Raw genomic sequence first — 21582 nt, forward strand, 5'->3', positions numbered from 1 at the left:
TTGTACATAGAAATATATATATTTAAATCTTAAAATTAAATTTTATTATAACACAAAGTTTTTTTTTTTGTGATAGCCAAATAGTGTAAAAATAAAATTTTAATAAAAATGTTTTTGTTGATTATTATGTAAACATCAGCCAATATAAGGAAAATTTTTCATAAATGCATAAAAACCCAATTTTTATTTGCATACAAATTTTTTTCACCCTACCCCAATCACATGGATTTAAGACGTACCAAGTTTCTCACTTTCCCTGAATTTTATGGCTAAGATTTGAAAAGTCTGTTATTCAACACTTTTTGCCCCAGAAATAACCTTCTTAGCGACACGCAATATGGTTTCCGCTCTGCTAGATCTACAGCAGATGTGCTAACGGTTATATCTCATAGGATTAGCGAATCTCTCGACAAAGGCTTCATTTCTAGGGCAATTGCTCTCGACATATCAAAGGCCTTCGATAAGGTTTGGCATAAAGGCCTACTACACAAGATTTCCAGCTATGGTATAACTGGAAATGTTTTCTCTATCATTAAATCATTTCTATCTAATAGGCTCATAAGAGTAGTGGTTGATGGGCAGAAATCAGAGGACCACAGTATTAATGCTGGAGTCCCTCAGGGGTCCATACTGGGCCCAACTCTTCCTGATCTACATCAATGATCTCCCAAAACACATACTAAAATCTTTCGTTGACATCTATGCTGATGACACGACCATCTATGGTAACACATCAAAGGCCGTAAATGATGATGTTCTCTCTGATTCTCTCTCCTCTGATCTTGAGCACATGGTACAGTGGGGAAAGAGGTGGCTGGTTACCTTTAATGCATCTAAGACCAAGCTCCTATCTCTACATCATAAACGCTCTGATCCCCATCTGGCATCAATTGAAATGGATGGCTCTCGTCTAAGGGAGGCCCCAGGATTTGATAAGCTCCTGGGTTTGACCGTTACACCTGATCTTAAATGGAACACATACATCAAGTCTCTGGCCAAGGTCGCTGGGAAAATGGTGGGATCCTTCTACTGCTCCAGAAGATATCTCACTAATGATGCAATTCTCTATCTATATAAGAGCCAAGTACGTCCAAAGATGGAGTACTGCTGCCACATCTGGGCGGGGGCTGCAAAAAACAGTCTATCCTGCCTTGACGGAGAACAAAATAGATTCCGTGGCTTGGTGGGGGATGCCCTTTTCTCTACCCTGCAACCTCTTTTCCACAGAAGAGACGTAGCGAGCCTGTCATTGTTCTATTGTTATTTCCATGGCAGGTGCTCGTCTGAGCTCCATTCTCTGGCCCCCCCCCCTCGCCAATCTTTCTCAAAAAACACCAGACTAGCTGAAACCACCGTCAATAATTTTCCCCACTCCTTATCTGTGCCTAAATCAAAATGTAGATACCATTAACAAAGCTTCTTTCTTAGAAGTGCACGCCTGTGGAACTCTGTTCTGCTTGCCTGTTTTCCTCCCGACTTCCACCTGGATGTCTTCAAGTTAAACACAAACAAATTCCTGATGAACCGCCCCCCAAGTAATGACACCTTACCAATTCTCCAATACTATTGCTACACTATCCCTCTGATTACTGTACACACAATAACCCTTATCCCTGAGTGGCCATTGGGTCTTGATAAGTGGTGAACTCCATGTAAAAAAAAAAAAAAAAAAAAAAAAAAGATTGTGTATATCCTGAAAAACTTAGAATAAAAAAGACAATTAGTTTAGAATTTAGAATGGAGAATGAGTTTTCTATATAAATTTCATGTAAAATGATCCCACCAGTTAACCCCAATTTTTTCTTTACCATACAAGATAAATGGTGTTTTTTTCTTTTGGGGATGATGTGTCATGCTGAAAATTTAGTAAAAAAAAATTTACTTACTCTAAGTTTTAGTAGCAACTTCCAAGGATAAATGTTTTGTCTTCAAAGTATGTACAAGGATTTGACATGAAATGTTGTTTGATAGAATGCTAAAAATGTCAATGTTTTTTTTCCAATGCCATTTATATGTAGCTTAAATTTTGAAGGACGAGTTTCAAAATAAGGTTCAAAAACTTCTGACATTGGTAAAGACATCGGCTCAAGCATCCCAATTCGAAACCAGCCATTTCTTTGGTTCTTTAAATCATTTAACTGTGATGGTGTGACACAGAGAAAGAGAGAGAGAGCTTTGTTTTATATAGTGAAAAATGATATTTTGTAGTTATTAGTATCCCATACACAGAAAACTACTTTAAAGAAAACAACAATACTGAAATTTTGTTCTTATTGTCTTATTGTTCTGGTCACAGCGAGAAATCTTGGCACGATGAAGTTGAAGGATTAAGAAATGAGATGAGTTGTTTTGAAAAACAATAGGCCCCACACTGTCATCTCAGCTCCAACCTCTGTCCCATCACCACAATGTTGCATCTCTGTGCCTGTTTTTGCAGACACTTTAATATGGCATAATCACATTGACACATCAGTTTCTGTTAGCCATCAAAGTTAAGCAATATTGAGCATGGTCAGTACTAAATAGGTGATCATTTGAGAATACTAGGCGCTGTATGTGCTCTCCACTTATCTCAGCATTGTTTCCAGTTATTTTGGACTTCTTGTTGCCGCTGGAATAAAACAATACTGACTCAGGAGAAGTGTGGTTAGGGATTGCCCAACCATTGCTTCACGATTGCAGGTACAGGCATTCTTACAAGGAGTATCCATCGTTTTTCAAGACTGAACGGAGGTCATAAATATAATGTAAAGTGGTCTGATTGCTACGAGAAAAGGGGAACCTTTTCTTGTAAGTAAGAAAAACATTAGATAGACCGAGATTCGAACCTTTTAAGCAAGGTTCGGAAATAGATTCAGAAAGGAATTCGCATTGTTCAGTTTAATATAAAATAGTTTAGATATGTTGTTGTAAAAGGAATTTTAATTGTTCAATTCTTTTTATGAAAACTGTATTAAAATAAGGTCATCGAGAAGAACGAACAATAGCAAATTAAAAACATATTGAAAAATAAGTTAGGTCGAAAAACAGGTTAGTAAGAATTCTTTGTCTGCAGAAATGGTTTGAACATGTGCGAACCACGCATGTTTAGGCCACGTGAGTTTCCACATGTGTGTAGCACATTTTGAAGCCATACATGACATCATAGCAGAAAATGAATTCTTAATATAGTTTGCTAGTTTTAGTGAGATTGGACGGACGGATAGAGAGAGAGAGAGACAGAGTCGAGTCGGACGGAGACAGAGCTGACATGAGAAGGGTCCCACTTTAGAAGTGAAGGGTTAGAACATTAAACATGTAGAAACAACTTTGAATTCCTGGATGTGATCATGATTTTGACCGATCAAATGGAATAAAAGAACATCTCATATTTTTGTAACTGCTGTCTTCGTGTCGTCATTCTACCAAATTGAAGGTAATGTGAAATCATCGTTATTAATGAACTTTGTTCCCACTCATCGTTTAATCAACATTGTGTATAACTCATCTAAGTAATGTGTCCTACTCTCCATCTAAGAAATGAGTTGTCCTCTTGTGATATGAGAACTGATCACCCTCCCTCAACTCTCCTACGAGATATGTTATAAGAAACCACAGACTGTAAAATGTTATGTCACTTCTCTCTTCCATCTCCCTCTCATCAGCGCCATCTCCCCAATATGAAATCTCCGATGCAACATGATGAATGCAGTTATGCTCCTTTGACGTACATACTCCCAACTAAACACACAAAAATCCCATCCCTTCACTGTTGGGGTCCATAAATGTCGGAAAGCCTTTTACTCTAATAATTTCTTTACTTGGACTGCTAGACTTTGGAATTCCCTCCCCGTTTTCTGCCTGTACTGACATGCAGAAATTTAAATATAATGTGAACAGACATCTCGCTGCTCAACTCCCCACAGTCCCTTATTAGACAATCCCAAATAGTAACCTCTTACGTCCAAGTGGTAATATGCCTTGTTTGGGATGAAGAATTATTTAAAAAAAAAAAAAAAAAAAATCAAGCTGCGTATTCGTGGTCCCCCTTCACGAGGGAAAAATTTTCTTTCACCGTAACTAATGTTTCTGCAAGATTTAAAAAAAATTCAAGACATGATTATTGCGAAAAGTGAACGGACGAACGATTTTGGGGCCATTTTTTCCCTATTTACATTTAATATCTTTATGCATGAAGCATAAAAAATAAGGTTTACTGAGCATCAAAATGGTTAACACAGAAGCGAATGTTTTGTGCCATCATTTATTTTTAATTTGACAAACTTCTTAATCATTATTTGGAATCTTCGAATTACTGTTCTCATCTTGAGTGCCATTTTCACAACATTTTGGTCAATATAACCTCCGACCTTCTTCAGGTGTATCTTGTTGAACTCTGGAATTTGGGCAGAATTTCAAATGGAACCCTTTATTTACTTCATAAAATAAAATAACTACTTGTTCTTTATATGCATTGAGATTTTCAGAGTTGATTATGAGTACACCTGCTGAAAATTGGAGGAGGGGATCAAAAAACTATTTTGGCAGAGTGAAAAAAAAAAAAAAACCAAAAAAAAACAAACAAAAGTCAAAACCAGTGGTTTATCCAGAATTTAACCTAATTACAAAGCAAAAATACTGAAAAAAATCTTTAATGTATGTACCTGTCATGGAATGTAAATGTCATATTCCAAAAGGTATGTAAACTGATCAAGTATATTTTTTAAACTAAGAAAACCAAATTTTATGATGAAGAGACATGTAGGGACTTTGATCTATCATGTTTAACAAATGAGGGGTAGACAACTCAATTAGAACCGAGAAAAAATGTTTATATATATATATATATATATTATATATATATATATATATATATATACACACACACACACACATTTATATACATATATATATATATATATATATATAAACCTACTTGATCAATTTATATGATTTTTGGAATATGACATTCTTATTCAGTGACTGGTACAAAGTTTGTTTCTGCATTTAAAAAATCTTTTTAGGTTGAATTCTGAATAAGAACGAAAATGTCAATTTTTAAGAGAGACCAAAGCGTCATAATTTTTTAGGAAAAATAACATTTTACATATTACCACCCAATTCTGAGGCTGAACTGGGGTGGGGGGGGGGGCTCTTCAAATCATACATATAGTCGCAGATTGACTTCAAAATGACACATAAAACAAGATCCTGAACTACACTGACGATTACACAACAAAAATTTTAAAACAACTCCGGATGAAACTTAAAAATCACAAAAACGTTTTTAAATCACTTGCTAGAAAATAAAATTCTTGTATGTTTGCATCATAAATTATTTCAGCACAGTTACCCAGAGGACACTCAACAAGTTTACACTGGGTAGCATCATCTTTTAAACATTAATAATAGAACCAGAGTGAATTATTTTTTTCAGACCTTAATCATGTGAGTATAGCAGGAGATGAAGAGCTTTCATTGAAAAGTTTAGTCTGCAACCATTTTTCTGTCATTGTATGTGTCGTCTGCTTTCCAAGACATGCAGCAATAAATGGCATTTCACAGAAACACTTTCACTTAGGGATGCTGGCAATCTTCATGTGATCGCCGTCGTACGTACCCAATGTCTTTTTAGAAAGAATTCTAACTAAAAAGATATTGGGGAAATGGATGCCAACAATAATTATCCAATTCATGATGATGCTCAATGACAACAACAGAAGCGGTCTGGATAATTTTCACCAAATTAAACTCAGACATTGACGACAGTGATTGAAAATAACCAGATGAGATTATCATTTTCATTTTTAAAAGGGAAAAAAGCCATTGATTTGGCATGTTACCTATGCAACAAATTTTTAACTAGAAATCTGGTCAGTTCCACAACTGAATGGAGGGGAGGGGTCTAACACTAAAGATTTCAAAAGAAACAAATTTTCTCTTGTTTTTACTCCAATTGCAGTAGAGACTTCTGGAGTCGTTGGCTTTGTTCAATTTCAAAAAAGAAACATCCACACGAGAAATGATCTCAGAATTTTATTAGTACAGATATACTAGCATGTTGCTCAGCGTTGCCTTATCATAAAATATGCTTAAATATAATATTTTAGTTTATGCAGATTTTGTATTTATTATCATCATAAACCCAATCCTCTAATGATTATTATATTGTACCCAATATATAGTAATTATTTCAAAAGTAAAAAAAAAAAAAAAAAAAAAAAAAAAAAAAAAAAATAAATGACTTGGTTGCCATCAGCTAGAATCAAAAGTAAAACATAGCTCTCCAGTGTTATTCATTACCATCTGAGCTAAGTCTACATGCATATCAAAACTACAAAAATTAATGTAGCTAAACATAGAAATGTATATTTGCGCATGCATAAAAGGTAAACATTTAGTCAACTAAGGACTACCAAGTACCATTTTTTTTCAATTTTGAACCCGTAGCAACTATTTTTACCAACTAAGAACCAAAACGAATTCGTTCCACAGGTTAGACTAAAAATTGACGGCAGTTTGGTAGAGACTATTCTGCACACAAAGACAGACAAGGTCACTTTACATTATATATATATATATATATATATATATATATATTTTAGTTGAACTGCATGTCAGGCTTGTGTACCTATAATATAACAAACAGATGGTACTAATGAACCATTTCACATTTTTTATAATGTTAACAATTTAGAATATTATGTCATACAAATGAAATAAGAAAATTAAGTCAAAACTATTTTTTGTATCATTGAGAAAGTATGGCTGGCTTGTAAAAATGACTTTGAAGAAAGGGGGGATATAGATCACATGATTTGAAAGTAGATAACACCGTTTTGGAGAATATAGTTGAATTCACCTGAGTAGTAAAACAGTATTACTTAAACAAGTGTATAAAAACGACAGCAACTTTAGTGTAAATTCAGAATTCCAATTTCCGGTTGATGAATACTCTGACTGTTTACTATATATACCCACTCACTTGGCATTCATAGGCACATGATTTCTTGTATTAATTGCCGATGGCCTTGAGGGAGAATGCTAGCCAACAAGATCAAGAGTGACTTCATAACTAGGTTCGAATCTACCGACCAACAGTAATGATCACTTCTTACATTGATAATTGCATAGGCATAAAATACTAGAGTACATAGATATAAAATAATTGTTAATATTTGTTTTAAAAATATTATATATGTATGTGCTTTATAAAGATATAAGTAACCAATGACTAAAAAATAAAAAACCCCGATGTGTTAATGTTAAATAATAAAAAAAATAAAAGATGACAAGTGTGCAAGTAGGAGACAGGAAGTCAATATTTGATGAAACAAAAGTCATATAGCTTCTCTACTTCCTTCATGAATCATTTTAAGTTTTAGTTTTAAAATTAATATTTTCAGTTTTCAGAGATAACCGTCATAAGGAAAACGCAAGCTAAACAAGACGTGAAGAGGAATAGAAAAAAATAGGAAAAGAGAAAGAAAAATCAATGGAAGGTTCTAACAATTTAAGTGGAGAATCACTTTCTGGATTAAGAAAAACAATCGGAATTTAGCTAAAATGTAGAGACCTCACATCCCTGGCTTTATTGCGGTTCACACTAATATTCATAAGATTGCTTTTTATGGAAATCCTTCCAGACAAGGCATGAAACCACTTGATGTAAGGAGCTAACAAGAACAAAAAAATGATTATCAAATAGACAGCAAATGCCTATTAACCTTAGTTTTTAAAAGGCCAAGGTTATAGGTAGGAGAAAAACCGGAGAAAAACAGTCAGCCAGAAGAGAGTTCCACAAAACTTGCTGCTCTTGAAAAGAAACTACTGGAATGGAAAGCAAACTAAGTATCGAAACAGTGAATTGATGGAGACGAATGAGTCAAATGTCCTGGAATAAAGAAAGCAAGGAATAGATAAGACAATTCTGAAAAACACATGCCATAATAATATTTATAGAAAAGACTGAGACTAGCAACATCACATCTGCAAGAGAGAGGTTGTGGAGAGAAGAAAGGATACAAACAATTAAAATACATCTACATTTCTTCACGTTATCAATAATCTTCAAAGAGAATAGAGATGCACCAGCCCAAAATATGACAACAGCACTCCATACATGGTCTGATAGTAAATTTGTAGAGACAAAGTTTTTGGAGTGAGAAATAGAACAGACTTTACCAGAAAGAGCAATGGATCTAATGTATGAACTCCAAGAAATATTTGAAAAGCAAGCGTTTCAGAGTAGATTCATTCAAGAGCAAAGTCATACATGAGAATTTCAGGAAGAAAAGAGACACAACTACAATTGAAAGACACAAGCTGAATTTCAGGAGGATTAAATGAAACAAGCTATTTTGTACCTTAATCCATAATTGAAACCAAATCAACTAGATTAGTTGTATAGTAAAATAAAAAATTTGTATCGAAAGTAAAAGGAAAAAAGAAAGGTCTCATTATGGAAATAATGCTTGATTTATTTCTGAATTTATTCAAAGACTGTCACGGTTTGAAACTATTTGACTTTTATGAAGCACGGAACTTTGTGCGATAGTCATCCGTTGTTTTGCATGTTGTATAACAAGTCCCAAATAGAATACAATAGAATTCACTAGAGATTTTTTTTTTTTTTTTTTTTTACAAAAACATCATTTATATTGAAACTAGTGATGAAAAACTGGGAATTTTCCAAGAATCAAACCAGAGGAAATAAAATGTAACAATTAAGTTATTTAACGCACCCAAGTGAAAATTTTTTTTACACATCTATATATCTATAAAAGTGAACGTGTTTGTGTACATTTCCCTACGCAATAACTGTCAATTTCAAGTCTACAGACTCGAAATTTGATATACAGGGTACTGAGATTTGGGAAAACCTTTGTAATCCGTTTTCGGCCAGAAATTGGTTGTTAATGGGTCAAAGTTCAACGATTTGACCTTTGAGAACTCTACCAAACTCCTGACAATTTTGGGTATAAACAATTGAAATCTTAGATATAGGTTCCTTGGACATGGATCTAACTTAATAACTTGATTTGAGCCCAAAACAATAAATGTTAAGGGGTTATAATAGGGATCAAAGTTTTAAAAAAATTTGACCTCTGCAGTGTCTACCAAATTACTCAGACAATTTCTGGTCTAAACATTTGAAATTTTACATAAAGGATATTCAAAGATAGGGCAAGCTTTTTAATCGGTTTGGGTCGAAAATTTAAGCTTCCGAGAGGTCAAAGTTTAAAAGATTTGACCTTTGCGGTGTTTAACAAACTACTCACCGAATTTTGGGTCTAATCATTTAAAATTTACACATAACATGTATTCAGACAGGCGGCAACCATTTTAATCAGTTTTGGGGCGAAAATTTGATCTTTGCCGATTCTACAAAATTTCTCCACCAATTTTGGGTCTAAAGACTTGAAATTTTAGATGTAGGTAACTTGAACATGGGTAAAACTTGTTATTTTGATTCGAGACCAAAATAATGTTAAGGGGTCTAAATTGGCGTCCAATTTATAAAAAATTCACCTCCGCGGTCTCTTAGAAATTACTCAGACAATTTTGGGTCTATATAGTTGAAATCTTACATAAAGTGTATTCACACGTAGGGCAAGTTATGAACAGTACATAGGGCCCTGAGCAAAGCCGGGCTGAATTGCTAGTAATTTTTAAAAAGAAAAGATAATTAGCACTTTAAAGATATCAGTTATTATCGATTAGTTCAAATGGTGTCTTTAATCCTTCATATTTGATTTCAATTCCGTAAATTTTGCAACTTTAATTAAAACTTTAATTTTAATTAAAAAATTATAAAAATTTTCTCAAGACTTGAAGGCGACTCAAGGATAAGGGTTAATAAGTGTGGGGTGATTAGTGAGATAATAGCATAATGATCGATAGTGGTGGAAACTGGGTAGAATTTGATTATTTAAAAGGATGGTTAAAAACGAATTTGTTTACATTGGACTTGAAAATGATCATATTGTATGCAGCTGGAAAGCAGGCCCATTGTATACAGTTCCAAAGGCAGCAGTTCTAGGAAAGAAACTTTGTTCATGGAATTTGAATTCAGATTTAGGCACAGACAGAGAGTGGGGGAAATTGCTGACAGTGGTTTTGTGATGGGATGATTCCAATATTCTTTCTCTCTAATTCTGATAAAATTACCAATTCTGATTCTTTAGAAATCTCTAAATATTTACCCTTAGAGTTGTTATTTTTCCCTGATTACAGTAAAAACATGTTTAATGGGCATATATTTTCTCAAGAATAAAAGCACACTTGTGGGTGAGGGAGGGGTGATCTATAAATTTTAAGTTTTACTATTAATTTAAAATCAATAAATATTTATTATTTCATTATTACTACTACCGGCAGTGAAAGATTTAAAAAAAAAATAAAATCAAATAAAAAAAAAGATAAAAAAATCGATTTTAGCATCAAAAAATAGACAAACACTTTTCGGATTCCTGATTAATCGTTCCAACACTATAGTGGTTATATAATAGTCAATAATCTGTTAATCCATAATAAAGAGCATTGTGTATTTGTGAATACATATGCATCCTTTGTTATCAAAATTTCTGCTCAATGAAGGGAGAACACAAATATATTTTCAAAATGAAATGTTTTCTTTCTTTTATTCTGCCTTTCTATATGGATTTACACTTAAATTAAAAAAAACAACAAAAAAACTTTCCAGTTTGAGACGTTTGTTCTTATTTCTTTAAGTGAAATTTGTTCTCTTACAATTTCGTTTTTAATCATTAAAATCTTTTATGTTTTTAACATTTTAGTTTAGTAAGGCTATCTGGTGTTGCCCAAGGTTCATTTCTTAATTTAAACAACTATTCAAGAATAAAGCTTATTCAATAAAAGTAATATTATTGTCAGATCGATATCCCAAGAAAACAATAAATTTAAGTGTTTGATTTCCGGTTTCTGCTGTCCATTTAGTTGAATAATTAAACAGTCAAGTGAACATGGAGTCAAGGGAGGCTATCACATTATGTGAAAGGAAGATAATCATTAATCAAAAGGGATCATATCTTGCTTATCACCGTCGGCTCATCTGCAGAGCAGAAACCGAAACAAAAATGAGCAGTATAATATTTAATTGGAATTCATTATTGAGATGAGTATTATTTATTAATTTATTTGTTTATTGCAGACTGTTATCCTCATCTTAATTGTTTCACGACGTTTCGGCCAACTATTCCTCTGGCCTTCGTCAGGTGATAACCACGATAAGATGGTAACTCTGAATCTCCTAACTGCATTCTCAGCAATTATTGCCATCTATAGTTGTGTCGTCTCACCACTCACTATGGATGGCAGTAATTGCCGAGAATGCAGTTAGGAGATTCAGAGTTACCATGTTATCGTGGTTATCACCTGACGAAGGCCAGAGGAATAGTTGGCCGAAACGTCGTGAAACAACAATTAAGATGAGGATAATAGTCCGCAATAAATAAATAAATTAAAAATGAGCAGATAATCTTAAATTGGTTATAGTCAAGATTGTCACATTTTTTTTTTCAACTGAGAAATAAAATAATAATGATCAAACTCTTATGAAAAAAAAAAAAAAAAAAAAAGTCGATTAATAGAAGAATACCTATTTACATGCCTCCTAATCGGACAGAGTTAAACACAAGGTTGGTTTTTAAGGAGAAAATTCAGTTCCCAACAAGGAGCACTTTGGACCGAGTTATAAGAAAAATCATTAAATTAAAAAATTCAGAACACAAACTTAAAACACTGGAAGTGGACTGTTTAGCTAAAATATGGAATGGAAGTCACTAAACATGAAACGAAATACGAAAGATATAGAAATAATTTATTTCAAGAAATTATTTTTGTTTAAACACTTCTCCCATTTCAGTTTCGTAATTCAATTAAAAAGGTAGCTACTTTGTTTTATGATACATTGATAATAAAATTGTGATAAAGTTTAAAATTTTTAATTATTTCCATATGAACATATTTTAAATATTTAGAAAATTATTTATAGAAATGTAAATTATGAAAGTTTAAATGACTTTTTGAAATAAAATATTTCAATATAAATATATTTTAAATATTAACATAATATTTATAGAAATGTAAAAAAAAAAAAAAGTTAATTCTTTTTTTTATGGTTTCATGATAAAACAAGAAGTGTTTCCATATAGTTTCGTATTTCGTTTCATGCTTTGTGACTCCCATTCCATATTTAGCTAAACAAAGTTCACTTCTGGCGTTTTAACTGTGTACTGAATTTTTGGATTTATCCAGAAAAATTGCCTTCATTGATCGAGGATAGAAAAGATGAAGTGCAGTATTAGAAAAGATACTACAGTTTGCTTATAGCCAAAAAAACTAATAGAAAGTTGCTGGGTGGAAAAATAGTTTTTTGTGAATTTCCAGAATAGCCAACTCAGCAAAAAAGGAAAACAAAAATAAATGCACAACAAAGAAATGTCACCAAAAGGCAAGCTAAGTTACTCTTCTTCCTACCTGGATAAGTTTCTCTTTTGTATTAACTTATTTTAAAGTGTTTTTTTTTATTTCAAAATAATAGTATAGAAAGTGTATTGATTTAGAGCAAAAAATAAAATGGTGGTCTCATTCCAGCCTCGACAATCACTCAAAAATCGAAAATTAAATAAAATAAAAGCAAGACGTTACATTCTTGCACGATTGTTGATATTTATTGCTGTGTCTACTAGTATTTCTTTTTAATTTTCGATTTTTGAATGATTATTGAGGCTAGGAAACTATTGTTTTTCGTTCTAGCTTTAAATATCTTTATTTTTTAATAATAAAAGCACTTTAAAAAAGTTAAAACACAAAATAATATGCAGGTAAGTTGAAGAGTAACTTACCTTGCCTTTGGTAACATTTATTATGGATTTAGCAGAGAAGCCAACAAAAAAGAGTAAAAAACTCAAATATATAACAAATATTAGCAAAAGCAAGATAAGTTACTAACCTACCTACCTGGATAAGTTTTGTGTGATTGAATATATTTTAAAGCGTCTATTTAATTTGAAACACAAGTAGTGCTGAATTGGCAAGTTAGAATAACAAGATGGTCGACATCCAAACATTCAACTGGGAAGTCTCGATAATTGCTTAAATCATAAAAACAAAAAATACTGATAGAAATTTACCCAGTAAATGTCATGGTGACCCTTATTGGATAGATTTTGGGTTTGTTTTACAATCCACAGAGATTTGAGAAATTAGTCAAAACAAAACAAATAAAAGTTACCAAAGGCAAGATAAGTTACTCTTCTATCTAGCTCGATAGGTTTGTAGTGTTTTACTTTATGTAAAATGTTTATTTTGCTCGAAAAATAACTAATGTCAACCTGTACACGGGCACAAGAAAAAAATGTCAGCATAACAAATACATTGCAACCATTTTTTCTTGTGCTCGTGAGGGTTGACATTGTTTTTCGAGCAAAATAAACATTTTACATAAAGTAAAAACACGACAAACCTATCCAACTAGGTAAAAGAGTAACTTATCTTGCCTTTAACATTCGTTATATATTTGATTTTTGGAATACTTTTTCGAATCTCTGGATTGTTAAACATTCCCTAGATTTCTATCATTATGTTTTTATTTTTTGAGTTTTTTTTCAACCATTAATTGAAGGCGGCATGTTCTTGTCGGTTTTCGACTTGGTACTACTTGTTTTCCGAACCGAATAAAAGCTTTAAAATATGTTAAAATACAAAACTTATCGATACTTATGCACTTCTGTTACCGTGCTGAAATAACGTTATTATTTTAAAAGCCATTCTTAACATGGGGAGGGTGTTTTGTAAACTATTCTGTGCTTCCACCTAACAATTTAAAAAACAAACAAACAAAAAAAAAACTTTAAAAATAGAGCGGTAACAAAAGTGCATATGCACCAACTTATTCCGTTAGAGAGAAGAGCAACTTATCTTGCCTTTGGTTACAGTTATTGATTATATATTTGAATTTTTTTACTCTTTTGTTAATTTGTTTGCTTTCCTGCTAAATACCACATTTATTTGTCATATTTATTATGTTTTCACATTTTTTTTTTGTTTTGTGGGCTATTTGGAAAAAAAAAAAAAAAACATCGTCTACCTCCCGTCCCTCTAACAACATTATTAACAAAAAAGGTTGTCACCATGATTTTCTTCGTAGTCGCATGAATTTCGAAAATAAATTTGAACACTTGAAATTATCAATTCGAAAGTAATTTCGGTCTGGAATGAAAAGTTGGGATAATTTTTTTTTTTTTTTTTTTTTTTTTTTACTTCGTTTCCACCTTAACATTTTCCTTCAAAATGACGACTCAGCCAGGTTTTCGGGTATGCTGAAAACGAATATCGCATTTAAATTTTCCGCAAATAAGTAGTTTTCTGGATATTAAGCAATGTAATGTCAAAAGTAGTGGCCATTTTGTTGCTTGTGTGTACAACAATGGCACCACTTTTAACATAAGGAATTACATTGCTTAATACCCGGAATACTACTTATTTGCGGAAAATTTAAATGCGATATTCGTTTTCAGCATACCTGAAAACCTATAAAAGTAATCATGTTAAAGGAAAATGCTAAGGCAGAAAACAAGTAAAAATTTACCGAAGTCGGATATTATGGGTGTTCCTAAATGGATAAAACAAACAGGACGGCACTTCGGTTACCGTACTGAAATAATAACGTATGAAAGGCATTCTTAACATGGGGAGGAGGAGGATGTTTTGTAATAATTCTGTACTTTCACCTAACAATTTCATAATAAAAAAGATATCGTAAAACTTAAATTTAATTTGAAAATATTAAAAGAAAAAAAACAACAACAGTAACATAAGTGCATAAGCACCAACAGTACTGTTCGACCACGCACTATTGCAGCAAGAATGGACCTGACGACATTTGAAATTTTTTTTCAAAAATTGCTTATTTCACAATAATACAATGTATATCACATGAGAATATTTTCATTATTAAACCACAGTAATATATACATTCCTATAACACTCCTCCCAACACGATCTTATTCGTAGTATAAAAATATACTTTTGGCAAGTGAGCTACAAAAACGTTCGTGTTTCATTCCATCAAAGTAAGAAATTCGTCAGGCTAAGCGTCGCTTAGCCTAAGCGATAAATGAAATGAAACAATATATATATAGCATGCACATACACGCCCACTCAAGGAATTGACAATTATAAAAAAACTCGTGCACGTAACCCACCCTCTTTTAAAAATATTTTTTTTTCTCAAAAAGACATTAACTTTTTAATATTCTGAGGCCGTTAAATATTTTTATTCATCAATATATTTTTTAAAACATGAACACACCCACTTTAGAATTTGATCACGTTTCTACGTGGAATATTTAACATTGCACAGGGTTTTTTCTTTTTTTTAATCTAGTCAATTTGTTTTTTATTTAATATTTTTTTATTACATAAAAAACCCTTGGTAATATAAAATCACACCCATCTCTAATCGAATGATTTTTAGGATAAAAAAAAAAAAAAAAATCTCATGGCACTCAAAAAACACAAATCACCAGATTAGAGACGGGAGTTATTCTATAAAATTACTAGGTGCTAGTGTAGGAAGTAGTTAATCATTGAAAGAAAAATTGACAAATCATGTGTTTTTCGCCTTTGGTTAATATGAATATTTAGTTAATAAATGTATCGAAAATTTATTGAAAAAAAAAAAAAAAAAAAAAAAAACTAAAGTAAAAGGTGACTTTGAATGCCGTCATGCTTCGTAAAAAAAAAACAACAACAAAAAAAAAAACAACTTATTTAAGAAAAAAAAAAATTGTAAAAGCATTTGGATATATTTATATTATTTTTATTTCCTGAAATAGTTAAAGTAAATTTGGAAATGTAGTAAAAATCGAAGTACTTATGGAGAGAAGTTACCGTGTTGAAATAGCGTTTAGAAATCCTTTCTTAACAAGAGGCGGAGAGCGTTTTCTAACTCTTCTGTACTTTCACCTAACAATTTAATAATAATAATAATAATAATAAAAAAATATCGTAAAACTTGAAAATACTATTTAACAAAATAGCATGATAACTTCCTTGCATAAGCACCGAAATCGAATCTACAATAACTGCAAAAATTTTAAGCAATTTAAACGAAATGAGATTACTCGATTTATTACAATGGAAAATTATAATAGAAAATTTCTAAATTAGTAAATATTAAAAAAATAAGTTGGAAATTTTCTTTTAAACGTGATTTGTAAAGAAGAAAGGCGGAGACGACAAATCGAACACCCATGTAAAACTATTAAATTTATAAACGAAATTTAACAGGGAAGATCGATTTATCGATCTCAATACGAAAGCGTTTAAATATGAGATTTAAATAGAAACATTAGTAATCATTTAAAAAAGTTTAAGAGTCGAATTGAATGGTTTTTAAATTGTTGTATTAGACAGGAGAACAGAAAAAACATGGTCACGAATAGAGCGATTTAGAAAAAAAGAGTTAAACAAAAAATAATGAAATGGAACACGAACTAACTTTAATGTGAAATTAATTTTTAAACAGACGAAATAGAATAAAAACAGGGAGAAATTGAGTCGATATTTAGGGGCAGATTATGAAAAAAAGGGGGAGTCGCTGGATCGTTAAGAATCACATGATGATAATGATTATGATACTGATGATATTACCCCACCCCCAAATCTCAGGTTGTTTACAAAACATATAAAATCCCGACCCAGTAAAAATGTACGGGTATACATGATAACAATAGTATTAGGGGTAGTAAAACGTGTGTCTCCTGGTAGATGTCATTATCTGAAAGAGATAAAAAGATTTACAAACAAGAAAATAATTTTTTTTTTGTTTTTTGTTTTACCATTTTGTAACCAGAGAATGCGGGAGTACGTCCATCAAAAAAAAAACCTCTCAATATGGCCGACCAGATCACGTTAACACGATACTTGGACGTGCACTAGAAGATTTTTAGAACATTTAAAAACTGCCATTTTTTTAATTTTAGAACAAGATTAAAGCATTTAGATTAGAATAACACGTTTTAGAAATAGTTTTAAGCAAAAACCGATAGTAAAAAAAATAAAAATATAACAGGAAGGAAGAAGAAAATCATTGGCGCACTCTAAACCGGAAGTAATCAGTTTACCACGAGGAGAACATCTACAAACACTGAAAAAACTCCTTAAAATAGAAAGCCAAGAAGTTCAAGTAGTTTTTATTTGCAATCTGTTTATTATTTTTTTTCAAGTGTGACTTTTAAACGTGAGTATTATGGTTGAATGTTATTTAGCTATATTACTTGTTAATTAAATTCCTGCCTGAAACGAAACTTGTGGATAACAGCGTGTAAATGGCGCCGGCCGTGAATTCTTTTAAAAAATGTTTTTTCTTCATTTCACATTTCTTTTTTTTTAGTGATAAAAAAAAATTCTATTTTTTTAATTTTATTTTGTGTTACACGTTTTCTAATAATTTTTAATAGAATATTTACATTTTTATTGATTTTATTTTTCCAAGTTTAACTTTCCAAATAGTATTCTATACCGGCATGAAATGGGACGTTTAAAAAAAAAAATTATTTCTTTAATAACTTTTCAAAAATTTCATGCCTGGAGGGGGAAATGTACTCGGAGTAGAGCAAATGGGTTCTCAGTTATCAGACAAAGATAATGCATAGTAATGTTCTCGGTACTTATGCCGAATACGGACCGTGCTAAAATAATAATAATAGCGTTTTATTTAGAAACCCATTCTTAATGAGGGGAGAGGGATTATAAAAAATTGTGCAAACGAAAGTAAACATTCTAAAAAAAAAAAAAAAAAAAATGCTTGTGCATACTGCGCTATTTTTCGAGTTCATTATTTTTCCTCGATATTTATTTTGTTAGGTGAAAGCACGTAAGAATTAATTTTTAAATTTCAGCGTGGTCATTTCTTATATTATTGCTGGTGGCCATCCTGGTACGCGCGATCGGGATTGTGCCACGATCACCGAGAGTAACCACGGTTGTGTTCGTGCGCAGCGAGATGGTCACCAGCAATAATATAAGAAATGCCGGTCAATGTGGCCTAGTTGTCCCACTGAAGACTTACCTGCAAAGAACCTCCCCATATTAAGAACGGCTTTCGGAATAAACACCTTTTGCGGGTAACTCTTCACTAGGATAACCAGGCCACATTGACCGTTGTGAGATTACTTAATATCCGAAAAACTACCTATTTGCGGAAATTTTGGGTTTGTATTATTACTGTACACATAGATTCGAAAAAGTTGTCAAATAACAAATAAAGGTACTGGTCGCGGTAAGAGTTCCCTGCCGAACACCCTCAAAAAACAATGACTTCTCCCCACGCAGGCGCAAAGGACATGTTTTAGTTGCCATAGTAACAAAACGATCCTTAATTTTTATCGACATTGTTTTACTGTTTATGAATATTGAAATAAAATACATTACTACACATTTATTAATATCTCACTTTTAATCACTTTTATTGACTTTTTTAAAACTTTTTTTTTACTTTTTAATAGCATTTTATCGACTTTTTCTTTTCTTATATTGAAATATTATATATATGAAATATTGAAATAAAAGACATTACTACACATTTATTAATAATATCTTTTTTTTTTACTGTGTTATTGTGTGTGTCACTATTATCGACTTTTTCTTTTTTAATAGCATTTTCTTAAAATGAATATTAAAATAATTTCCCAACTTTTTTCATTTCTATGTGTTTTTAGTTTTGTGTGTTGAATGAAACTTTTTTTTTCATTACAACAATAGTTATCGACCCCGGTTCTTTGGCTGACAAACGACATCTGTCGGCGGTTCTTGAAATTTACTTACCACAAAATGGTGATAGAATAATAAATTTACTTACGTTTAATCAATGTTATTTTGTTTTTTAAATAGCATTTTCTTTTTAAATGACGACGTTTTTACTGTTTATGAATATTAAAAGAAAAATAATTACTAAACATTTATTAAGAAAATGGGTGCTAGTGCACTTATGATCCGCGCTATATTTTAAATCGTATTTCTAAGCTTAAAGTTTAATGTTTTGGTATTCCGGCATAAAGCTCGAGACAATAGTCTCTAACCCCCTTTCACAACAAAAGGAACTAATTTTCCTATACACCGCTTTTGGTTACTATGGGAACAGTTAATTTTCGTGATGATTCGATTTTTAATAATAATGATGAATGATAATAATGATGATTCGATTTTTAATAATAAACAATATACAGGACATTTTAAAAGTAAAACAATATTTGTTTAATAGTAATTATTAAAGAAAAAGTTAAAATTTGACTTTTTTGCCCTTTTTTTAATCTAAAAATGTGGTTTTGTCTTTGAATTTGGCCTTTTTTGCTGAAAGATTTGGCTTCAAACATTTATTGTAGCCTACAATATACAGGATTTTTTATTTATTAATTTTTGTGATTCGAGGAATAAACCAATAAAATCTATTTTGTTTTTTATTATTGTTGATTTTTTTTTATTATTATTGTTGATTTTTTTTTATTATTATTGTTGATTTTTTTTTTAAATTATTATTTGATCTGAAAACCCGCACAAATTATTAGTACTGCCGCTAATTAATCGAAAAATCGTACGCGTTCTGCTGCACTTATGGAGAGAATTGTTGATGATGTTATACCTGCAGCAGCTGACCTGTGTTTTTTGGAGTATTCTCAGTATTCATATTAAGCAATGTAATTCTTTGTTATCGGTGGTGGCCATTTCTATACATGCAAGCAAGCGCATTTAAATTTGTCACAAAAAAAGTAGTTTTTGGGATATTAATCAGTGTAGTTTATTATTAAAAATAAATATTAATATTTAAAATAAGATAAAATATGTTTATTAAAAATAAATATTAATATCTAAAATAATAAAATGTGTTTATTATTAAAAATCGAATCATCACAAAAATTAGCTGTTCCCATAGTAACCAAAAGCGGTATATAGGGAAATTAGTTCCTTTTGTTGTGAAAGGGGGTTAGAGACTATTGTCTCGAGCTTTATGCCGGAATACCAATGTTTTTTATTCAATTGTAAAGTTAAAGTAGAGAATAGGTACAAAGCACCCTTCCCGTGTTAAGAATGGCTTTTTAAATAATAACGTTATTTCAGCACGGATCAATAAGTGCACTGCAGCACTGCACTAGTGCACTGCAGCCACTGCACTAGTACCACAAAATGGTGATAGAATAATACATTTACATACGTTTGTTTATTTAATCAATGTTATTTTCGCACCATTCAAAATTTATAAATTATAAAATTAAAATAAACTAAAAAGAAAAGTAACTAAACAATTTTTTTATAATCTTTATAAAGTAAAAAAAAAGTTTTAAAAAAGTCGATAAAAGTGATTAAAAGTGAGATATTATTAATAAATGTGTAGTAATGTATTTTATTTCAATATTCATAAACAGTAAAACAATGTCGATAAAAATTAAGGATCGTTTTGTTACTATGGCAACTAAAACATGTCCTTTTCGCCTGCGTGGGGAGAAGTCATTGTTTTTTGAGGGTGTTCGGCAGGGAACTCTTACCGCGACCAGTACCTAAATAAATGTTATCAAAGGCAAGATAAGTTACTTTTCTACCTAACTGGATATATTTTTTGTGTTTTTATTCAGTGTAACATGTTTATTCAGCTCGAAAAACATGCAGTGTTTACCGATGTATTGGAAAATTCAAAATGGCAGCCGACTCTCTCTCGGAGAGGGTAAGTTTGAGAAAAGGTATTATAAATAATAAACTAGACAAAATACTCTTAGAAATGCGCTCAATATGTTACCGTGACATAAGTTGACATATATTCGGTTTTTTAATAGTATTTTGTCTAGTTTATTATTTATAACATCTTTTCCCAAACTTACCGTGTTAAAGAGACAGTCGGGCGCCATTTTGAATTTTCCAATACATCGGTAAACACTGCATGTTTTTCGAGCTGAATAAACATGTTACATTGAATAAAAACACAAAAAATATATCCAGTTAGGTAGAAAAGTAACTTATCTTGCCTTTGATAACATTTATTTATTATATTTGTTTTTTGACAACTTTTTCGAATCTGTGTACAGTAATACAAACCCCTTATAGATTCGAAAAAGTTGTCAAAAAACAAATATATAACAAATAAATATTATCAAAGGCAAGATAAGTTACTTTTCTACCTAACTAGATATTTTTCTAGTGCTTTTATTTGATGTAACATGTTTATTCAGCTTGTAAAATCAGTGTTTACCGATGTATTGGAAAGTTAAAAATGGCGCCCGACTCTCTCTTTTATACGGTAAGTTTGGGGAAAGGAGTTAAAAATAAAAAAAACTAGACAAAATACTGTTAAAAACTCACCGAATATGTTACCGTGACATAGGCTGACATATATTCTGTGGTTTTTTAACAGTATTTCGTCTAGTATTTTTTATTTTTAACTCCTTTTCCCAAACTTACCATGTCAAAAAGAGTCGGGCGCCATTTTTAACTTTCCAATACATCGGTAAATACTGTGTTTTTCGAGCTGAATAAACATGTTACATTAAATAAAAACATTAAAAACATATCCAATTAGGTAGAAAA

At 31.4% G+C, this 21582-nt stretch overlaps 2 protein-coding genes across 5 annotated transcripts in view; one reads left to right on the forward strand and one right to left on the reverse strand.

Annotated features, from left to right (window-relative positions):
* LOC145276732 (vacuolar protein sorting-associated protein 26B-like) overlaps positions 1 to 16981 on the reverse strand; it is a 74380-nt gene extending 57399 nt beyond the window's left edge. Inside the window, exon 1 of the mRNA XM_080127956.1 lies at positions 16848 to 16981. Coding sequence (XP_079984082.1) covers positions 16848 to 16850 — 3 coding nt within the window. The 5' untranslated portion in view covers positions 16851 to 16981. The remainder of the gene's footprint in view (positions 1 to 16847) is intronic.
* A 116-nt stretch (positions 16982 to 17097) lies between these two features.
* The window catches only part of LOC145276733 (U1 small nuclear ribonucleoprotein A-like), a 199744-nt gene continuing 195259 nt past the window's right edge, over positions 17098 to 21582 (forward strand). For 2 of the 4 annotated variants that reach the window (XR_013868002.1, XR_013868001.1), the window contains exon 1: positions 17114 to 17248. The gene's annotated coding sequence lies outside the window, so the exon portion shown is untranslated. Of the gene's footprint in view, positions 17249 to 21582 lie in introns of all 4 variants that reach the window. The other 2 variants (XM_080127957.1, XR_013868000.1) reach the window with 2 other exon arrangements.

The sequence above is a fragment of the Euprymna scolopes genome, chromosome 5 (assembly GCF_053919585.1).
Source record: "Euprymna scolopes isolate OS-2025 chromosome 5, ASM5391958v1, whole genome shotgun sequence".
Classification (NCBI taxonomy): Eukaryota; Metazoa; Mollusca; class Cephalopoda; order Sepiida; family Sepiolidae; genus Euprymna; species Euprymna scolopes.